Source organism: Lycium barbarum, chromosome 10 (genome assembly GCF_019175385.1).
Source record: "Lycium barbarum isolate Lr01 chromosome 10, ASM1917538v2, whole genome shotgun sequence".
Taxonomy (NCBI): domain Eukaryota; kingdom Viridiplantae; phylum Streptophyta; class Magnoliopsida; order Solanales; family Solanaceae; genus Lycium; species Lycium barbarum.
The window spans coordinates 115,793,837-115,815,675 of record NC_083346.1 but is presented as its reverse complement, the minus strand read 5'-3'; the positions used below and the strand labels follow the sequence as shown (position 1 = coordinate 115,815,675).

The window sequence follows — 21,839 nt, the reverse complement described above, 5'->3', positions numbered from 1 at the left end:
CTATTTATGATAGTACATGAGTATATTTGACCATTCTCCGTATTCAATATCTGAGCCTAAGTATAATATTTTTCCATGTAAAGGGATCAAAAGCACATATTCTTATTAATTGACTCAATCTTCAGATAACACTTCCAATAATGTGAGCACTAAAGAGGAACCTAAATCAGGTTCTTCATTATGCCACCGCCGAACTTCAAGCCACCGAATTGTAATTGTGTGTTAACTGTAATTGTAATGTAAACTTTGTGCTAATATCCAATATTTGAGGCTAATATAATCTTAAAAACAGTGTAAGTATAACATATATATTTTATACGTAAAGAGATAAAAAAAAATACGTATTTCTATTAATTGAAGGTTCAATAAGTTTACTCAGATATTATAAGGACTAATACATTAGTTTTGTCTATAATTGAGAGACCAGAACGACTATCCAAAAAGAATAAGATGAAAAGAAAAAAATGGGCCGAGTCAGGTTAAACGGGTGAATTTTTAAAGAAATTGGGTATGTAAAATTGCGAGTAAGTCATTTGATTATGTGCTTACATGGTGCCCACCCGTCAAAATTAATGGCAAATTTGTGCCATAATATAATAAGAGGTGTATATTTAAACCGAAAGTATAACGGCAGGGATACGTTTGAATCGAAACTCAAACGAGGAGTATATTTAAACTATTTAAAATGGATCGAGTCGAGTTAAACGAATGAAATTTAAAATTGGGTGAGTCATTTGATTCTGAGCTTGTCATGTATCCCTCAGTCAAAATTAAGGACAAATTTGTGTCATAAGTATAATTAAAAAGTTATATTTAGACCGAAAATATAATGACGGGGATATATTTAAAGGAGACTCAAACAAGAGGTAAATTTAAACTATTTTGGATAGTACAACGGTATATTTGGCCTCTACATGAATGAACAAATATAAACCTCGTAACAGAATTACCTGTTTCATTTTAGGCCGCACCAACAGATATTTTAAACTTTGCCCGAAAACCATGGCCGGAGTATTGAACGTTCCACTGGCGCCAATTTCAGCTCACAGAAAACTCTATAAAAACAACAGAGTTTTGTTTGTAAAATCAATGACTCAATCTTCAGATAATAGTGTGAGCAGCACTAAAGAAGAACTTAAATCAAGTTCTTCGTTTTCGGCGCCTTTGAACTTCAAGGCGCCGAAACCTAAGCCATTTACGCCGAGAAGTGATAAGATTTTTGATATATTGGGTGCTTCTCTTGGTTTGGTTTTTCGTCTTGGTACTGGTATTGCTGTTTCTGGGTATGTATGCTTCATTCAGTTTAAATTCATCTTTAATCACCTTATTTTTGCTAAAATATGAGTATGATTTTGTTTTTTTGTAAGAGATAATGGTCAAAAAGACACCTGAACTATCACTGTTTCACGCCCCAATTATCAGTTGTTCCCTTTTCCCACCTGAACTATCACCATGAAATAAAACACACCTAGGGAACAACTGATAGTTGGCCTAAATAGCTTTGAGGTGTGTTTTAATACATAGATGGTATACTTCAGGTAGGAAAAGGGAATAACTGATGCACCCAAAGGCGTGGCCTAGTGGTCAATGAAGTGGATTGAGCACCGTCAGGTCTTAGGTTCAATTCCCAGTAGAGACAATACACTAGTTTCTTCCTATCTATTTCTAGTCTTGGTGGACAGAATTACCTCATACCTATTGCTGGCGAGGCGGCAGGTATCCCGTGGAATTAGTCGAGGTGCGCGCAAGCTGGCCCGAACACCATGGTTACCAAAAAAAAAAAAAATAGTTTAAGTATAATGAATTATCTTCCGGCTCTTCCCTTGACCCCAAGCATAGCAGAAGCTTAGTGCACCGGACCGCCTTTTTTTTTTTTTTTTTTAGTTTATTATGAATCATCTGAGTATGAATGGATATAGAGGATTCTTATAGCTGACCCTAACTGATTTGGGAATTTGGAATTGAGGCTGGTTGATCGATTGATTTATTGATTTTGTTGAAGAAATTATATAGCATAGGTTTCCTAATTGTTTTGTGAATTGGAAAATATTTAAGCTTTGTGATCAATTGGAAAAAGTGTTTCTGGAAATGGAATGAGTTATGCACCCAAGGGTGTGGCCTAGTGGTCAATGAGAAGTAGGTCGGGAACCATGAGGTCTTAGGTTCAATTCTCAGCAGAGGCAAAAGCAGTAGGTGATTTCTTGTCATCTCTCTAAGGATGTGGATAGGTTATCCGGTACATGTGCTAGTGGAAGGTAACAATAGCAGGTAACCCGTGGATTTAGTCAAGATGCACAAGCTGGCCCGGACACCAAGGTTATTAGGGTTTAATCTTGTTTTGTTGAGAATGATAGGCAATATTAATAGATTCTTCTGGATGCTTTTAATTTAGTTCGAGTTTGAAGAACAGAACATTAGGAGCTAAGACAAAGTACTAGTTTTGATTTGATACGAAGTTGTGGTTTTGCATTTAGTATTGTAGTTAGTTTAAGTTATGTGAAGGGAATACTGGATGAGAACTTGCCCAGGGATAACTGGTTAACCAACAAATAGGTGAATACTGAATACAAGGTAGCAGACTATTTATCAATCCATGTTACATTACTTCTATCTAGCTAGCTCTATTCACTTTCCTTATAGCACAAGCCATCTTGGACATTAAGACTACAAGCATTGTTCCTTCAGATTTCATTTATTCTTGGCAACAACAAAAAGGAAAGGAATGTTTAACTTCAATGCCTGGCTGGCTAAAGGTACGAATAACCGAAAAACAGACTTCACAAAATATGCGATAAATGAAGAAGCACAATTACAGTGCACTGATGCTTTTCTAAAGTTCAACTTCCATTTAGTTGTACTAGACAATGCAAGGCGATGCTTCAAGATGTACAAAAACTGAGATGGAGTGTCTAGTTATCTTCATAAGTGGCATACATAGTTAAACTTGATATGATTTGCATGGATTCCAGAATACCGCTTGCTGTAACATTTCAGTCTTAGGAATGATGAACTAAAGCTTATTGACATCTTTCTTTTTCTGAAAGACCTTTGTATCAATTCTTCTGAGATACCGATGTTGATACATTTGGGATACTTATTCTTTATGTATTACTGCAGGTATTCAGCATCTTTTGTCTCCGAAAATGAGGTTCCATCTGATCAGTATGCACTTGGAATTTCTGGTAGTTATCGTTCACCTGTTTCCTCATACATTTTCTTCCAAAACTTGTTAGGATGGTGTTGCGAATCGGAATCAGTCATTACACTTTACAATCAACAAGCGTTGATACAGATAAAGCTCATGTGCATATCAGAATGTAGAGAAACCGACATTTAAAATTCCAAAATTGGATTTATCCGAACGCACTCCTGAGGAGAAAAAGAAAAAGAAGCGAGACCTCATTCTATAAGAAATAGAAGTACAGATGAAACTCCAAGTCGTTGTTCATTAGTTAAATATATAATATGATTCTAAATTAATTAAGTGATAGAAGATCATGACTTGTGTCTTTTAAATACTTCACTATATCATATTTTGTCATTGTTTAAGATTTTCTAGTTTCATCAACACCAAAGGAAAATCTTTTGATATATTGCTGGTTATATCCTTCTCAATTTTTCCAATTAAGGACATTTTCTAACATTTAATTTGAACTTTAGAGTATGAGCCTTGGTGATATTTTGTGACACAAGATATTTATACAGGCTTCAAGGTGAAGGAGAGTTCAAAAGTAGGTCCTCGACCTGAGAAGCCAATCGAGATATATGAGTTTGAAAGGTATGTTCGCTGGGGAAGTGTTTTAATGCTCACTAGTACATTCAACTGTCAGCATCTATTTATGACAAATTTATGATTCTTATCTTTTCATTTTTTCCCATCTCCAATCAAATTTTTAGACTTAATTCACCTGTTTCCTCTTTTACATTGCCTTGCATGGACATGTGGGGATTTCTTCAGCTGCCCGTTTTGTAAGAAGGTAACTTCAGATACATTAACTCCTTTTTTTCTCTGATTGATATCTATATTCTACTCGTATATAAATCCAGTTACTGTAATCAAGCATCTCCAACGTGCCTATATATCAGAAGTTTCTTTCACTTGTTAAAATGATTGATTAGTGAAAGTTTACACTAATATCTATCGAGCTACTTTAAAAGAAATGTGTAGAACTATTATATGTATGAGTTTAACTTTAATTAGCCTAAGAATCTTGTGACATTCTTCTTGAGCAGACTGCTGCTATCTTTTCTTTTGGAATAATATACACATTGAACTACTCATTTGATCTTTGTCCTTTTCTTTTGTCCCTGATTGCTAAAGATGTCTATTTATTTCAGGTTAGGGAAATAGTTGCTGTTTTAGACCTTGATGTTCTCTTTTATCCTTGCCCAAGAAATGGTCCGAATTTCCGTCCCAAGGTTGGTCAGATGGGTGGAAAGCAGCAGTTCCCCTATATGGTTAGATAATTTCTCTCCTATTGCTCCCTGTACAGAAAATTAGCACTCAGAAGCTCACACGAACACAAACCTTTTACATGCTTTAAAATAAAATAATATGGCAAATTGTAGCCTGCATCATCATTTTTAAATGTCCTCTTAAAATTCACTTAAATTTATTTATTTTCAAAATGTAATCCTCTTGTATTCTCTTGATGATGTGCAACTGTGAGTCAAGAGAAGGATCGTGTCAAAAAGTATGCTGAGACAGAAACAACGTGATTTTTTGTTTACATACTTCTTTAACTGTCAACCACTATGTTATTGAATGTAAATTGAAGAGCACCTGGTGTAATTCACCTTCCAACTAAGATTTTTTGTCTAATAGATACTTTGAAATAAGTTACTAAAAGTTCTTTTGGAAACAATTTTCTACTCAATGCAATAATTTGATGGCTTCAGATGATTTAGAACACGCTTAAGTAGTTTCTTCATTGGACACTGATGTCTCTTATGTTGCTTTTTCTTTTTGCTCATTCTGCAATGCAACAATGACTAGCCATGCTGTAACTCAACTGAACTTATCTTCTTCAAAATAATCCGGCTATATATTATATTCGTTGATCAGGTTTATTACAACATTATGGCATCTAATCTTTTGTGTTATTCTTTTGCAGGTTGATCCAAACACTGGAGTTGCTATGTATGAATCAGATGCCATTATTAAGTACTTGGTTGGAAAATATGGTATGCTGCAATAGCTAACTTATATTGAAAAGATATCTGACATGTACTTCTTAATGTTACTACTGTAACTTGTTCGTACATCTGAAAATTTAAGCTATATACTGGTGTCCATATAGTTTCTCATCGTGAAAAAGTAAGCAGCATTTAGATTTTTGATTGGCATGAATCACAGTTGATACCACATAGCCCATTTAAGAGATAGTTTGGTTTGATACTCATATATCTCCTACTACATTTCTGTCTTTCTGGTAAAACTCTTTCTTAGTGAGTGCATTAATTCTGCTGGTTTCCTTGTGCAGGTGATGGAAATGTCCCATTTATGTTGTCCCTTGGTCTTTTCACTGTAAGCAGCAAGCATTGATCATCTATGAGTTAGATCTATTAGAAAGAGCGTTTAATAGATATACAATTTATTGAATATTGGATATTGTCATCGCAGACACTTACTGCAGGCTTTGCCATGATTGGTCGAACGGGGAAGGTATATGCTTTCTCACTTAAGTGTATGGGCTTTTGGTGCCACAGCTTTCTGATCTATACAGTCTAACCCTCAAGAGTGACAAGACTTCCAATGCACATAATTTTATTCGCAGAATTAGGACTTCAGTATAAATATACTGTTGGCAGAAAGCTAACAGGACACATAAATGATCTGTTGTGACTTTTCCAGGGGTCTACCTATACGCCATCTAAAATGCCATCCAAGCCAATTGAGCTATGGGCATACGAGGTTAGACCATGCTTATTTGGAATGCATTATGCTTTTAATTTTGGTTTAAATAAATCTTAATAAAGAATTTGATTCTTTTCTAGATTTCAAATTCAATCATTATGTAAAAAGAATTTTTGCTGAATGGCTTATCCACATTACATGACTTACTTGCACTTGTTTTTTCCTTTCAGCCTTCTCCATTTTGCAAAGTTGTACGTGAGGTACTTGTAGAACTAGAGCTACCCCACATACAACACAGGTACATGTAACTACGAAATGGATGATGAACAACACCTATACACTATGCAATTTAGGATGCTGTTGGCAACATCATAAGCTGAATAAATTAGGATGTTGTCCGATGTCTTATGAGAATACCATCAACAATTAAATATCTTTTCTATGAAGTCTTCTATAAGTTCTTATATTTGATTTGAGTAGGTTACCTTGCAAAGAATTTAACTTGCTGCTTCAATGATCAGACCTATTTTTATAATTCTTTTGTCTGAGAACTAGATTAAATGACCAATAAGTGATTCACATTCACTAGAAGGGGTGAATAGAGGATCGTTCTCTCACCTCGAACAGAAGAGAATCTGAATGCATTTAGTTCAGTTGTCTTTTGAATTGTTGATTTATTGTCAAAAAATTGTGCTTTGCCACTGGTTTCAAGAATGAAATTCCTCTTATATGGTTTCGGAGAGGGGCTTCAAGAAATTTCATTGATGATACTTCTACCTGGTGTGGGAGCTTCAATAATTGCATTCTGTTTTCCGAGAAGACTAGTTTAATCAGCAAGATTCTTCTACTATTTTTCGTGACCAAATTAAAAATAAAAAATAGGATAAAGACATGTCCGTTCCTGTACACTCAACTTTTTCATTGCTTTTGATTTGCTCTGACTGCATTAAAACCAAACGGTGCAGTTGTGCTCGTGGTAGCCCCAAACGCCAGGAAGTATACAAGAGAGTTGGTCATTTCCAGGTTTTGTGTTGCTTTGTGTTAGCTCTACCTATTGGATGCCTGTTAAGTGTTATGCGCATTCCTACAAGACATGTAGGAAAATTAATAATGACTCTTGTCTGTTTTTAGGTCCCATACTTAGAAGATCCAAATACTGGAGTCCAGATGTTTGAAAGTGCAGATATTGTGGAATATATACAGGCAACTTATGCCCTTTAAGAAGTGAGGCCTTCTCCCTTTTTCAATAGTTTAATTTCCTAATGCCTCTATCGTATGAGGTGAATTTTGCCTGAATTGCTTTCTTTCTGGATAATTTCACAGGAGAATACTTGCCATGAGGGTAAAAGTTTCCTCTTTACAAATTGAACGGAAGATGAGTTTTTATCATGAGGATGAATAGAGAAAAAGCTAAGTTGGTCTCGAGGAACGTGATGTTTCATTACTACTCCTCTGTCTCAATTTATTTGGCACACTTTCCTTTTTAGTCTGTCCCTAAAAAGAATGTCATACTTCTATATTTAGGGGTGGAAAAAAGTAAATTTAAATTTCACCTTTTACGCTTCACGAGATGATCTATAACCACACAAATATGTATAGATTATTTTGGACCATAAGATTCAAAAGTCTACATTTCTTTCTTAAACTCCGTGTCAAGTCAAATACCGCCACATAAATTGGGACGGAGGGAGTACTTTATCACAAAAGCCAGATAACGAATCTATAGCCTGTTTGACCAAGTTTTTGGGAGGCTAAAAGTGTTTATTAAGTCACGATTGCCTTAGAGCTAGTACGCAAACTCGTAGACCTTAGAGCTAGTATGCAAACTCGTAGATAGTGTTGAGCAATTGAGGTGAACTTGTTATCAACAAAACATAGATAAATTTCGTGCTCAACCAGCACAATTGGACGATGAATTTGTGCTAATTACAATGGGGAATTATGAGTAAATACAGAGCACACTCACTTCGCCATTCCAACTCGAGGATGGAATTTAGGATCATCAAGAGAAAAAGTGTAGCGTGACTTCACATTCACATTTAAAAACCCTTCGGAGACATCAAGAAATGTCATTCCCAATTTTCTATGAGGTGCACGAACAAGCACTAGGAATTCTTCTCCATTATACAGGTCAACCAAAACAGGAGAAAAAGGTAGTAATAAATTCGCGTAACGATCACAAGGACCCCATAACTCCAATTCCTTAAGATATTGTGATTTAAACCACTTTCCTGGACAAAATCATAGGCATACAAGAATAGGTCATAGGTGAACCAATACAACTTTGAGTCGCTTACCACAGGCCTTGCATTGACCACCACATGTATTAATGCCATGTCAAGACTTGTTTGTTTTCCTGCTAGAGTCACAAATTTGGGATGAATTTCGGTTCTGTAGCTATCTTCACGGACGTCATAAAATGTGAAACAGTCCGTAATAAAGGAGTAGCATAGTACAACTTTTTCCTTTTCCACGAGGGCACAAGTGTTACTAGTAATGTTACAGTAAAACTATGGAGATTCAACGTCACGAGATCCCAGGCATGAGTTTCAGGATTATAAACTTCACCGTAGTGTCTCTCATCGAACTTGTCATTGTCTTGAGGTTCTCCTCCCAGCAAACACATCTTTTTCCCATCATCCAGGGGAACCATATGGATTGGACAGGGAAAGTTTCTTGGGTGCGATACGGTTTCCCACGTAAAGGGTGAAGTTTCATGGATGTTATGCCTTTTCGGGATTGTAATGTAAATTTCAAATTTTTTTCTTTTGAATTTTTAATAATTGGAATCATATTTTCTAATTAACATATTTACATTCTAATAAGTAATTAAAAAGATGTTATATACCTATAAAATAAAATATGAATGATTTTAGATTAGAAATTTTAGAATAATAGGACTTTGCACCCACATCAAAGGGAGTAAATTTAAAAGTTTTTAAAAAGTAAAGAACCCTAAAAACAAAAATTGTTTATATCCAACGGTTTAGCAGAGAATTTTCCCTACTCAATCAATCACGTCAATCATTATCAATATTTATCTTTCATTTCATTGAATAGTTCACTTTTCCATTTTTAACTACACAGCCACTCGTATAGTCATAATAGTACTATTTTTAATTTTTTTTCTTAGCCTATTTCAACCTACAGCTATTAATACTACTGATACCAAAATTTGGGGCCCCCAAAATTCAGGGGCCTAAAGCAAGTGCTTCACCTGCGGAGGCGACCAGAATTCAATGGTTCCGGGTACTAACCTCAAAATTAACAAAGGATATATTGCTTTGAGTCGGGTTCGAATTCAGCTCTTCCATGGCTTAGCCTGAAATTTATCACCTTTTAATCAAAGCACCAGGATCTTTTATTACTTCTTGGGTGCTATTTAATATTTTATATAAAAAAATAAATATTTTCTTTATATCTAGATAGAGTATCCGCCACGGTTAGTGGGTGCTCGAGCACCAAAACTTAATACATGCGTCCGCCCCTGTAATCACCTGCTTTGGCAGGCCCTGTCTACAAGAGAATCTTTATGTCAATTAAATTGACTGAAGAGTGAGGAAATACCGTATAAATACTTGAAAGAAAGTGATTTGACTATGTTTTATTTGTACGTCAAAACACACAAGCCCAGCCGCTCTGTGTAACAGACAACTGCTCCTTTAATCTGCATGAATCTTGTTTCATCTGCTTTCTTTTCTGCCCAGCATTCTATTGCTTATATTTAACTGATTGTCGTCTTGAAAGTTGGTCAGGTAATCTGAGGATATAGTAGTTTCTTCATATCTTAGTCATTTGATTTATTAGAATACCTACATGTAGCTGTTAATGATTGCGAGACTAGGAACATCCTAAGTTGCATGGACTCTTCACTTTCGATGGCGTATCTGTGTCGGATTATCTAAAAATAATCTACTTTTAGAGAATCCGGCACGCATTTGATGTTCGGCTTAAAATTGCATATATTTAGGAGAAAATTACATTGTATGTTAAATGGGGCAACAATGCTACCAAAATTGACCCATTTTTTTAATTCTTATAAAAAATCGCCCAAACTCTTCTCTCTCTCACTCTCTCTCTCTCTGCCTTCTTATATGTTTGTATATGTTGGTATAAGTGTATGTATATGTTTGTATATGTTAGTATATGTTTGTATATGTCTGTATATGTTTGTATATGTTTGTATATTTTGGGTTATTTTTTGTAATGTAAGTTTTGGGCTATTTTTTTGCAATGTAAGTGACCAACTTGTATATTTCTGAAATTTTCCCTATATTTAGTCAGTGTTGCTTCACATTCTAGTACTTTTAATCGTCTTTTGAGTATCAATTATATTGCTTTGTGCTTAATATTATATTTTTACTATGTATGAATACAGTGGTGTGAAGATGAAGAGATTTGAAGTAAAATTGAATAAAACGCGGAAGAAAAAAAGAAAAGAGAAAAGAAAGGGAGATAGAAATTAAAGAAGACAAAGGGTGACATAATGATTTGCCTTATGATTGCTAATGATTGGAGATTAAAGGAAACAAAATTAATAAGGCAAAGAAACAATTGAAAAGCAAAGGAAAGAAACGTACCTGCAAGGAAAGTGGATGTGCAGACAACCTGTGATCAGTCTGCGTTGCTGAGGCACCGCGAGAATACAAGTCTCTGAATATTTTTGCCTTCCGCGCTTCTTGTGCGACGCACAGATAGCGCAGAGCCCCGCAATTTTTTTCAGTCGGAGTTAGATTTGGTTTTTGAAAGCTAGGTTTTTTGGAACCCTATAAATGCATATTCTACACAGTTTATAAAGCGGAAAGAGCCCTCCACTTTCATCCTTAAGGTTGTGGTTGGGGTCGCCAAAGAAGCAAAATAACCATATCAAAAAACGAAGTAATTTGCAGGGACAAGGGAAAGAAATCAGATACAATCTTGACAGGAAATACCGTTGTGCATGCTTTGGACAGCATGAATAGGGAGGAACCATAGATGTTATGAGTTTTTGTAAGACTTCTACCCTTCCCCGAACCCCGCGCATAGCGGGAGCTTAGTGCACCGGGCTGCCTTTTATGCCACCAGACTTACATTACTAGAGTGGGGTGAATGTTGTAAACAATATAGATGATAAGTTGAACCTAGTACACTCCAGTGTTGTCAAAGGCTTATTTAACGCGTGTTAAAGGCCTTTATTTTCAGAAAAGCTAGGCGCTTCACCTTGCTTAACCTGCGCTCCAGTGTAGGCAAGGCACTAAAGTGTGCACCTCATTGCCCGTGAGTTTTATCTTGAACGTAGAAATACTAAAAAATATATTTGACAGGGAAAGAGATAAGTTATTTGTTAAGGAAAACATTATAAATGAATTTGGTACGTTTTCCTTGCATGACAAATACATTTTTATCATCGCGCCTTTTTATACTAAAGCCCACACTATAGTTGCGGTTTACGCTTAATTCCCCAAAAGATCTTAAGCCCTTTTAATTGTTTTTCGCCTTTGACAACACTGGTTCACTCCTTACATATACAAGAGGATTTGGCCTGGTGCTTTCCGCAGAATGTCAGCACTCGCTTCGTGATATTCTATCGTTAATATTACCTTACAAAAAAAAAAAAAAAAAAAAAAAACATACTATAGTCATAGTAGCTAAGCTAATATACTTGAGCATCCTTTTCTATGCCATAACACCTCAAGCAGTCTTTTCTTCGGCTTCGATTCGTTATGATCAGAAGCTCCAACGAGCCCTAAAGTCTATTGGCGCCTAAAACCTATAGGTTTCTTTTGGTTCTTATAACACGGTTATAAACGACACTTTGGGTTTCTAGAACAAGGCTATGCGAACTCGTAGATAGTGTTGAACAATTGAGGTGAACTTGTCGATCATATCCCAAATTCTCAACAAACGAATTTCTTGTACACAGATATATCATCGGCTTGGAAAAAGATCATAGTGATCCATTAAGTCATGATTGTTTTAGTACTAGTATCAATTCCAAAAGGACCACAATTAGCACTATATCAACAAAACATAGATAAATTTTGGGAAGATAGAACTTTCAAACAGGCCAATTGGACGATGAATTTATGCTAACTAAAAAGGAAATTACGAATAAATACAGAGTGCACTCAAATCGCCATTCCACCCAGGGGTTCGAATTTAAGATCGTCAGGAGAAAAAGTGTGGCGTGACTTCACATTCACACTTAAAACCCCTTTGGAGACATCAAGGAATGTCATTCCCAATTTTCCATGAGATGTTGGAACAAGCACTAGGAATTCTTCTCCATTATACAGGTCAACCAAAACAGGAAAACCACAAGAGGAAACCAAGGAAGTCTCCATGACTCCAATTTCTTAAGATATTGTGATTTAAACCATTTTTGTTGGACAAAATCATAGCCATACAAGAATAGGTTATTGGTAGACCAATACAACTTTGAGTCGCTTACCACAGGCCTTACATTGGCCACCACATGGCTTAATATATCACTTTCTCCTCCTAGAGTCACAAAGTGGGGATGAATTTCGGTTCTGAAACTATCTTTGCAGACGTCGTAAAATGCGAAACTGCCATTAATATAGGAGTAGCATACTACAACTTTTCCATTTGCCATGAGAGCACAAGTGTTACTAATAATGTTACCAATAAAAGTAGGGTGCTGCTATTTGGCCCAACCAAAAATGGCACAACTTGACACAATCCTATTAAAAGGTTCTAATTACCCTTAATCAAGATTTGGCTCCAATAGGTGGTATTTCCTTCCAAATTTTTTCCTCCAAGATAAAGCAATTATTACACATAGCATGCTTAAGCTTTTCATTCTTCCAACACCTAGAACCCATAAATTTATCTTGGATAAAGATTCACTTCAAATTTTTTTCCTCTATTGTTTTTATATAATTTATACATACACCTAATATAGTTATTTGGTCAACCTATATATACAGTCTATCAATACAAACTACAAGTTAATGTACCCTATAAATATCTTTTAAACAATAGGAAAAAAAAAAGTCCTAAATTACATACAAAAATTGTCTACTTTTTTGACGAAATAACATTTATTTTATATAAAAAATGATTGAATTGAATCAAAACTTAGTAAAAATATTTAATCAATCCTATAAAATATTTAGCTAAATTGAAGTAATTCAACATTTCAAGTACAGTCAATCATAGTGTTGATTGCTTGTTTCATCCAGTTTTTGTCATTTTTTTTAAATTAATTGAATTAAATCAATACTTGCTAATTGTTCCTCAATTATATCTAATACTTATCAAAACTCTTGCTAGAATAAATCTTTAATTCAAAGTCAACAATAGTGTGAATACTTGTTAAACCCGCTATTTAAAAGAAAATGATTGACGTAAATCGAAATTTGCTAATTGTTATTCAATTCTATCTAATACTTAGCTAAATTGAGATAATTCAATGTTTCCTTTAAAGTCAACTCAGTGTTGACTAATTGTTACATTCACTGTTTTTTTTTTTATTTTCTTAAATTGGTTGAATTAAACCAGCACTTACAAAATATTTATTCGATCTAATCCTATCTAATGCTTAACAAATTGAGATAATTCAACAACAACAACAACAAGCCCAGTATAATCCCACCATGTGGGGTCTGGGGAGGGTAGAGTGTACGCAGACCTAACCCCCACCTTGAAAGGTAGGGCGGCTGTTTTCGAAAGACCCTCGACTCAGGAGAGGAGAACAAGAGAGGAAAACAAGAGAGGAAAACAAGACAAAAGGTCAGATAGGACCAAGCATATCGAAAACAATATGAAAACAAGGAATAACAAAAGCGAAAAAGTCATGGTAGGACAGTCCAGAAAGAAAGGAGCATTAACTACTATAGATAAATAAGATAACCAAAGTACAACGGCCCAACAAATATAAACAGCAATCAAATGCAGAAATCAAATGGTAATAAACAAATGAGAAAAACTACAACTACTATGGTGAAAGGATAAGCAACCTAGCCTTCTATCCTAATCTGAGTCCTCCACAACCTCCTACCTAAGGTCATGTCCTCGGTGAGCTGAAACTGTGTCATATCCTGTCTAATCACCTCTCCCCAATACTTCTTCGGCCTCCCTTTGCCTCTCCTGAAACCGTCCATATCCAACCTTTCACACCTCCGCACTGGAGCATCTGTGTCTCTCCTCTTCAGATGCCCAAACCATCTTAGCCTCGCTTCCCGCATCTTGTCATCCACCGATGCTACTCCCACCTTATCTCGGATATCTTCATTCCTAATTCTATCCCTCCTAGTGTGCCCACACATCCACCGCAACATTCGCATTTCCGCGACTTTCATCTTCTGAACGTGAAATTTCTTGACTGGCCAACACTCCGCCCCGTACAATAAAGTCGGTCTAACCACCACTTTGTAGAACTTGCCTTTAAGTTTTGGTGGAACTTTCTTATCACACAGCACTCCGGAGGCGAGCCTCCATTTCATCCACCCTGCACCAATACAATGTGAAACATCGTCGTCGATATCCCCATCTCCCTGTATAGTAGACCCAAGATACTTGAAACTTCCTTTCTTTTGAATGGCCTGGGTACCAAGCCTCACTTCCCCGTCAGCCTCACGCGGTAGGCCACTGAACCTGCACTCCAAGTATTATGTCTTGGTCCTACTCAATTTAAATCCTTTAGACTCCAACGTCTGTTTCCAGCCCTCCAGCTTATCGTTAACTCCATTGCGAGTCTCGTCAATCAGGACTATGTCATCCGCGAACAACATACACCAAGGCACCTCACCTTGTATTTGTCGTGTCAATTCATCCATCACCAGGGTGAATAGAAACGGGCTAAGAGTTGATCCCTGATGCAACCCCATCATAACAGGGAAGTGCTCCGAGTCTCCTCCTACCGTCCTTATCCTCTTACCGTCCTTACCCTGGTCTTAGCTCCATAATACATGTCCTTTATCGCTCAAATGTACGCCACAGGTACACCTTTAGCCTCCAAGCATCTCCATAGGACCTCTCTTGGCACTTTGTCGTAGGCCTTTTCTAGGTCAATGAATACCATGTGCAAGTCCCTCTTCCGCTCCCTAGACTGCTCCACCAATCTCCTTACAATATGAATGACTTCTGTAGTCGAGCGCCCCGGCATGAATCCAAACTGGTTTTCTGAAATAGACACACCTCTCCTCACCCTCATTTCCACCACCCTTTCCTACACTTTCATAGTATGACTTAGCAGCTTGATACCTCTATAGTTGTTGCAGCTTTGAATATCTCCCTTGTTCTTGTACACGGGAATCATTGTACTCCACCTCCATTCTTCCGGCATCTTCGTTGTCTTGAAAATGACATTAAACAACCCAGTCAGCCACTCCAAGCCTACCCTGCCTGCATTCTTCCAAAATTCCCCAGGAATCTCGTCAGGTCCGGTCACTCTTCCCCTGCGCATCCTACGAACAGCTCCCTTAACCTCCTCAACCTTTATACTCCTATAATATCTAAAGTCGCGACGCTTATCCGAGTGCTCCAAGTCTACCAACACAATGTCTCTGTCCCCTCCTTCGTTCAAGAGTTCATGAAAGTATCATTGTCATCTCTGTCTAATGCGAGATTCCTGTACCAACACTTGGCCATCCTCGTCCTTGATGCACTTCACTTGATCCAAGTCGCGTGCCTTCCTCTCTCTCGCATTAGCGAGCTTAAATAGCTTCTTATCCCCACCTCTGTCCTCTAGTTCTGCATAAAGGCGTTCAAAGGCTGCCGTTTTAACCGCCGAAACTGCCAACTTCGCCTCCTTTCTCACCATCTTATACTTTTCCCTGTTCGTCCTCTTCTCTTCATCATCCTTGCTATCTACTAACTTCACATATGCCTGCTTCTTTGCTTCTACCTTCCCTTGGACTTCTCCATTCCACCACCAATCCCCTCGGTGCCCACCACGGCGGCCTCGTGAGACCCCCAATACCTCTCTAGCTGCTTCCCTAATGCAACTGGCCGTCCTATCCCACATACTGCTCGCATCCCCCCTACTATCCCACGCTCCCATAGCCCTCAACTTCTCCCCCATCTCTAGGGCACTAGACAAAGTCAAACTACCCTACCTAATCCTCGGTCGGTCATCCACGACCTTCTTCTTCTTCTTCCTTCTTATCTCCAAATCCATCACCAATAGCTTATGTTGGGTCGTAAGATTCTCACTCGGTATGACCTTGCAGTCTTTACAGAGGCCTTTATCATATTTTATAAGGAGCAAAAAGTCTATTTGCGTCGCATCCACCGAGCTACGGAAGGTTACCAAGTGCTCCTCCTTCTTCGGAAAACTCGAGTTGGCTACCACCAATCCAAAAGCTTTTGCGAAATCTAGGAGTGAGACTCCTCCACCATTCCTCTCCCCGAAGCCAAATCCTCCATGCACCTCGTCATAACCCCTCGAAACAGACCCAATGTGCCGATTAAATTCTCCTCCTATGAATAACTTCTCAGTAGGCGGTATACTTACCACCACTTCGCCCAAGTCCTCCCAAAAGCGCCTTTTTACCTCCTCGTCCAAACCTACTTGTGGCGCGTAGGCACTAATAATGTTCAAGGTGAACCCTTCCACGACTAACTTAATCGCCATCATCCTGTCATTGATCCTCCTAACCTCTACCACCTGATCTCTAAGCTCACTATCTACTAAGATCCCTACCCCATTCCTATACCTCGACTTGCCCGAGAACCAAAGCTTGTACCCATCCACTTCCTTAGCTTTAGGTCCTACCTATTTAGTCTCTTGGACGCAAGCTATATTAATCCTCCTCTTCTTAAGAATCTTAACTAACTCTATGGACTTTTCCGATAAAGTCCCAATACTCCAAGACCCTACTCTCAACCTAGAAGCTCCCTCAACCCCCTTAGCCCCCCCAACCCTGGCCCCCGATCCCAACCGAGAACATGACCCTAGTATACCATCCCTCACCAAAGCCAGTAAAGCAAATATTCGCTAGTGAAAGGTTAATCTAAGACAAACGAAGGATCAATACTAAAGCACAAGTTAGCAATAGTCTATAAGCAGTGAAATAAGTATTTAATTAGGCGGAACAGGCAAATTTTATAAGGCTAAAAGACAGGAAATGGGCTATTGGAGGTACCAACTCCAAGTAAATAAAACCTGTTCACCACTGAGAAATCTCTATTTGCCGCTGAAAATGTTGTTCTCTGCCGGAAAATACTGTTCACTGGCCGGAATCACTGTTCACCGCCAGGAACTGCCGGAAAACTCAAGTACCTTTGCAGAAACTACCCGGAAACCTACTAGTGGGGGATTTCCGGTCGCAGGGTAGAAGAGAAAGGCAAAGAGGAAAAAAACAAAAAAGGAAGAAGGAAAGAAGAGAGAGAACAGAGGAGAGAGAGAGATCTGGCCGGCCGGAAGCGTATTACCAGTGGTGGTGGTGGTCGTCGTCGCCGGTCGCCGGTGACCGTTTGGGGTGGCTTGGTTGGAGGGTGGGTGGGGTGGGGGTTGGGGGGAGCTGCACTTACTGTTGGTGAGATGAGAGGAGAGAGAAAGAGAAGCGCAGAGCCTGAAATTGAGATAATTCAATGTTTTAATTAAAGTCAATCACAATGTCAACAACTTGTTACATCCATTATTTTTTTTAAAAGTTGATTGAATTAAATTAAAAGCCGATAATTGTTACTCAATCATATCTAATACTTAGCTAATTTGAGATAATTTAATATTTCAAGTAAAGTCAATCATAGTGTTGACTGCTTGTTACATTTTTTTTAAAAAATAATAATGGAATTAAATCAAAACTTGCTAATTGGTACTCAAATATATCTAACTCTTAGAACTAAGATAATTCAACATTTCAATTAAAGTCAATCATAGTGTTGACTACTTGTTATATCCACTTTTTTTTTTTTTAAAATGATTCAATTGAATCAACACTTGGGAAAACTTGTACTTAATAATGGTTGATGCTTAGCTAAATTGAGATAATTCAACTTCAATCAAAGTCCACCATAATGTTGACTACTTGTTACGTCTCTTTGTATCGTTTCAGTTTTATCGAATGTCTACGAAGAGACACTACTTGCTACATCGTCTATTTTTAAAAAAAATGAATTAAATCAAAACTTGCTAATTGCTATTCAAGCCTATCTAATGCTTAACTAAATTGAGATAATTTAATATTGCAATTAGAGTCAACCATAGTGTTGACTACTTGTTAAATCCTTATTTTTAAAAAATAATCGACTTAAATCAAAACTTGTTAATTGTTACTCAACCATATCTAATACTTTCCTAAATTGAGATAATTAAATATTCCAATCAAAGTCAACCATTATCATAGTGTTAACAACTCGTTACATCCACTATTTTTTTTTTAAATTGAGTGAATTAGATATGAACTTGCTAATTGTCACTCAATTCTATTTAATAATTAACTAATTGAGATAATTCATATTTCAATTAAAGTCAACGATAGTATTGACAACTTGTTACATCTGCTTTTTTTTTTTTTAATTGATAGAATTAAATCAAAAGTTGCTAATTGTTACTCAATCTATAATTAGCTAAATTGAAGCAATTCAATGTTTCAATTAAAGTCAATCATAATGTTGACTACTTGTTACATCCACTATTTTCTTGATTGAATTAGATATAAACTTACTAATTGCTACTCAATTCTATCTAATACTTAGTTATTTTGAGATAATTTTTATGTTTTAATTAAAGTTAATCATAGTGTTGACTACTTGTTACATTCATTATTTTTGTTTAGATTGATTAAATTAAATCAAAACTTGCCAATTGTTACTCAATTTTATTTAATACTTGACTTAATTGAGATAATTCAATTTTTCAATTAACATCAACCATATATTGACTACTTGTTGCGTCTACTTTTTATTAAAAAAAAAATCGATTGAATTAAATCAAGAGTTGCTAATTGTTACTCAATCCTATATAATGCTTAGCTAAATTGAAGCAATTCAATTTTTCAATTAAAATCAACGATAGTGTTGACTACTTGTTACATCTACATTTTTTGTTTAAATTGATTGAATTATATCTAAACTTGGTCATTGTTACTCAATTCTATTTTATACTTATCTAATTGAGATAATTCAATGTTCCAATTAAAGGCAACTATGGTATTGACTATTTGTTACATCTACTTTTAAAAAAAAAATTGATTGAATTAAATCAGAAGTTGCAAATTGTTATTCAATCCTATATAATACTTAACTAAATTGAAGGAATTCAATGCATGTTTCAATGAAAGTCGACCATAGTGTTGACTACTTGTTACATCTTTTTTTTTTTTTTTTTTTAAATTGATTGAATTAGATCTAAACTTGCTAATTGCTACTCAATTCTATTTAATACTTTACTAATTGAGATAATTCTATGTTTCAATTAAAGTCAACCTTAGTATTGACTACTTGCTACATCTACTTTTTTTTTTAAATGATTGAATTAAATCAAAAGCTGTGAATTGTTATTCAATCCTATATAATACTTAGCTAAATTGAAGCAATTCAATATTTCAACCAAAGTTAATCATAATATTGACTACTTGTTACATCCACTATTTTATTGATTGAATTAAACTTATTAATTGCTACTCAATTCTATCTAATACTCAGCTAAATTGAGATAATTCATTATTTCAATTAAAGTCAACCATAGTGTTGACTACTTGTTACATCCACTCTTTTTTTAAAAAAAAATTGATTGGATTAAATCTAAATTTGCTCATTGTTACTTTTTTTCATTTAATACTTAATTAATCGAGATAATTCAATGTTTCAGTTAAAGTCAATCATAGTACTAACTACTAATTACATATACTTTTTTCTTTTAAAATTGATAGAATTAAATTAAAAGCTGCTAATTGTTACTCAATCTTATACAATACTTAAGTAAATTGAGCCAATTCAATGTTTCAATCACAGTGTTGATTACTTGTTACATCCACTATTTGATTGATTAAATTAGATCTAAATTTACTAATTGCTACTTAATTCTATCTAATACTTAGCTAAGTTGAGATAATTCAATGTTTCAATTAAAGTCAACCATAGTGTTGACAAACTCTTACATCCATTTTTTTTTAAATTGATGAAATTGAATCAATAGTTATCAACTCGTTTTACGTAATCTTATAATACTTAGCTAAATTGAATCAATCCTATATTTCAATTAAAGTCAACCATATTATTGAACACTTGTTACGTCCACTATTTCTTTTTTAAAAAAGTTATTGAATTAAATCAAAACTTGCTAATTATTACTCAATTATATGTAATCTTAGCTAAATTGCGATAATTTAATATTTCAGTTAAAGTCAACTAGTTGTGGTAGCAATGGCTACGCCCTCAGGCGTCCGTGTAGAGAGAGAAGAGAACGTTAGGTTTTAGATTAGATTATGTTCTAGTTGATTCATTTTTTCGTCCCTACCATAGTGTTGACTACTTGTTACATACATTTTTTTAAATAGACGAAATTAAATCAACACTTAGCAATTTTTTTTTACTCAATCCTAATCTAATCTTAGTTAATTTGCAGTAATTCAATTTTGAATCGACCCATAAAACAAAACAGGCAAAAACATCAATTTCCAAAAAAAAAAAAAAAAAAAATAATAATAATAACAAAGAATTTTAATTAGAATAAAAAAACGAAATCTATACCCTTCTATTATATTGAAAATCATCAGTCTTATTAGCCGGTACAAAGTTAGTGAGAAGCATCTGATCGCCACCACGATTATTATAAGAAGGAAAAAAAAATTCATTAGCCATTGGATTGAGCTTGAATTTTTTCAGCATGTCAAAAATATGTTGCATATGATAATTATCTTATTTATCCAATGAAGATATTTTTGGAGTCGTATTTAAAAAAAAAAAAAAAGGCATGTTCTCAGCCCTAAAACTGCATATCAATGCAATTGTTTTTTTTATGAACATGTGTTTGGGTATTCCAAAATATAATATTACCGTTCAAAACCAGAAAATATAAATCACAATTTGCTGATGCAAAAAAAAAAAAAAAAAAAAAAGGCATGCAAATATGTACTTGGAATAGGTGTATTGCACGTTTTTTCTTGTTGAATGTTATTGGGAAAAAAAGAGTAATTGTGGTCTTGAAGAAAGAGAGAGTAAAATTTGAATTATTTTGACTTTTCGCTCTAACTTTTCAGGAAAGGTAACAATGGAATAGAAAAAAGAGGAATTTACTGGTACACCTTCAAAGGCCATGTGAAATTACATTAATACCCCTAAAAAGGTGGAGCTATGTCATTTGTGGTTGTGCCAAATATATTTTTCCTATTAATATATCTTCCTATGAAAATTTTGGAATAGCAGATCTTTATATTGAAACTATAAAACTCTATACAAAGTGGTATAAATGCTCATTTAATTATAACAATATCTATGCCCAGAAAGTTTCATAGATTCCCAAGTCAATGAAGTAGCACTCCTAATAAAATTCAATTAGTGACGGCTTGACTACAGGTCAAGAAGCAAGATTTTTCAAGAGAAGTAGAGCAAAAATTAGCCACACGATTAGATTGCGTATTTGGGTAGAAATGAAAGATGGGAGATGGAATTTGCATTCACAGTAACAAAGACAAAAATATGAATAATTTTACTCTTCATCTCTTAATTATTAGTAAAATGTAATTTTGGTCCTTATATATTTAATCTTGAATTAGGTAGAATTTGCACTTCTGGTCGCTTTACATAGTAGTAATATGTTATGTTTATATTATTATTAGACTTATAGTACCTCTAATTAAGGAGTAACATAACAAATTTAGCATAACGCACGATTAATTAAACATGTCAAGAAGCAATATTTTTCAAGAGAAGTACGAGCAAAAATTAGCCACGTGAACTCACTGCGTATTTGGCACGAAATGGAAGATGAAAAACGGAATTTACAGTCACAATAACAAGGACAAAAACATGAATAATCATACTTTTGATCCCTTAGTTATTAGTAAACTGTAATTTTGGCCGTTGTAAT

General features: G+C 35.5%; 1 protein-coding gene across 1 annotated transcript; it reads left to right on the top strand.

The window, feature by feature from the left end:
* The first annotated feature begins 921 nt into the window (after window positions 1-921).
* On the top strand, window positions 922-7,502 carry LOC132613931 (uncharacterized). Its single transcript, XM_060328230.1, has 13 exons — window positions 922-1,283; window positions 3,118-3,182; window positions 3,706-3,778; window positions 3,959-3,977; window positions 4,339-4,458; window positions 5,115-5,184; window positions 5,484-5,527; window positions 5,624-5,665; window positions 5,855-5,914; window positions 6,088-6,155; window positions 6,823-6,880; window positions 6,989-7,081; window positions 7,181-7,502. The coding sequence occupies exons 1-12, from the start codon at window positions 1,003-1,005 to the stop codon at window positions 7,076-7,078; spliced, it is 990 nt and encodes a 329-aa protein (XP_060184213.1). The 5' UTR covers window positions 922-1,002; the 3' UTR covers window positions 7,079-7,081; window positions 7,181-7,502.
* The last annotated feature ends 14,337 nt before the right edge of the window (window positions 7,503-21,839 follow it).

Excerpts from the sequence above, each read along its gene's own strand:
- LOC132613931 (XM_060328230.1), top strand. The coding sequence starts at position 1,003 with ATGGCCGGAGTATTGAACGTTCCACTGGCGCCAATTTCAGCTCACAGA. Across the intron at positions 5,185-5,483 it reads GTACTTGGTTGGAAAATATG|GTGATGGAAATGTCCCATTT; the intron begins GTATGCTGCAAT and ends TTCCTTGTGCAG. Across the intron at positions 6,881-6,988 it reads AGAGAGTTGGTCATTTCCAG|GTCCCATACTTAGAAGATCC; the intron begins GTTTTGTGTTGC and ends GTCTGTTTTTAG.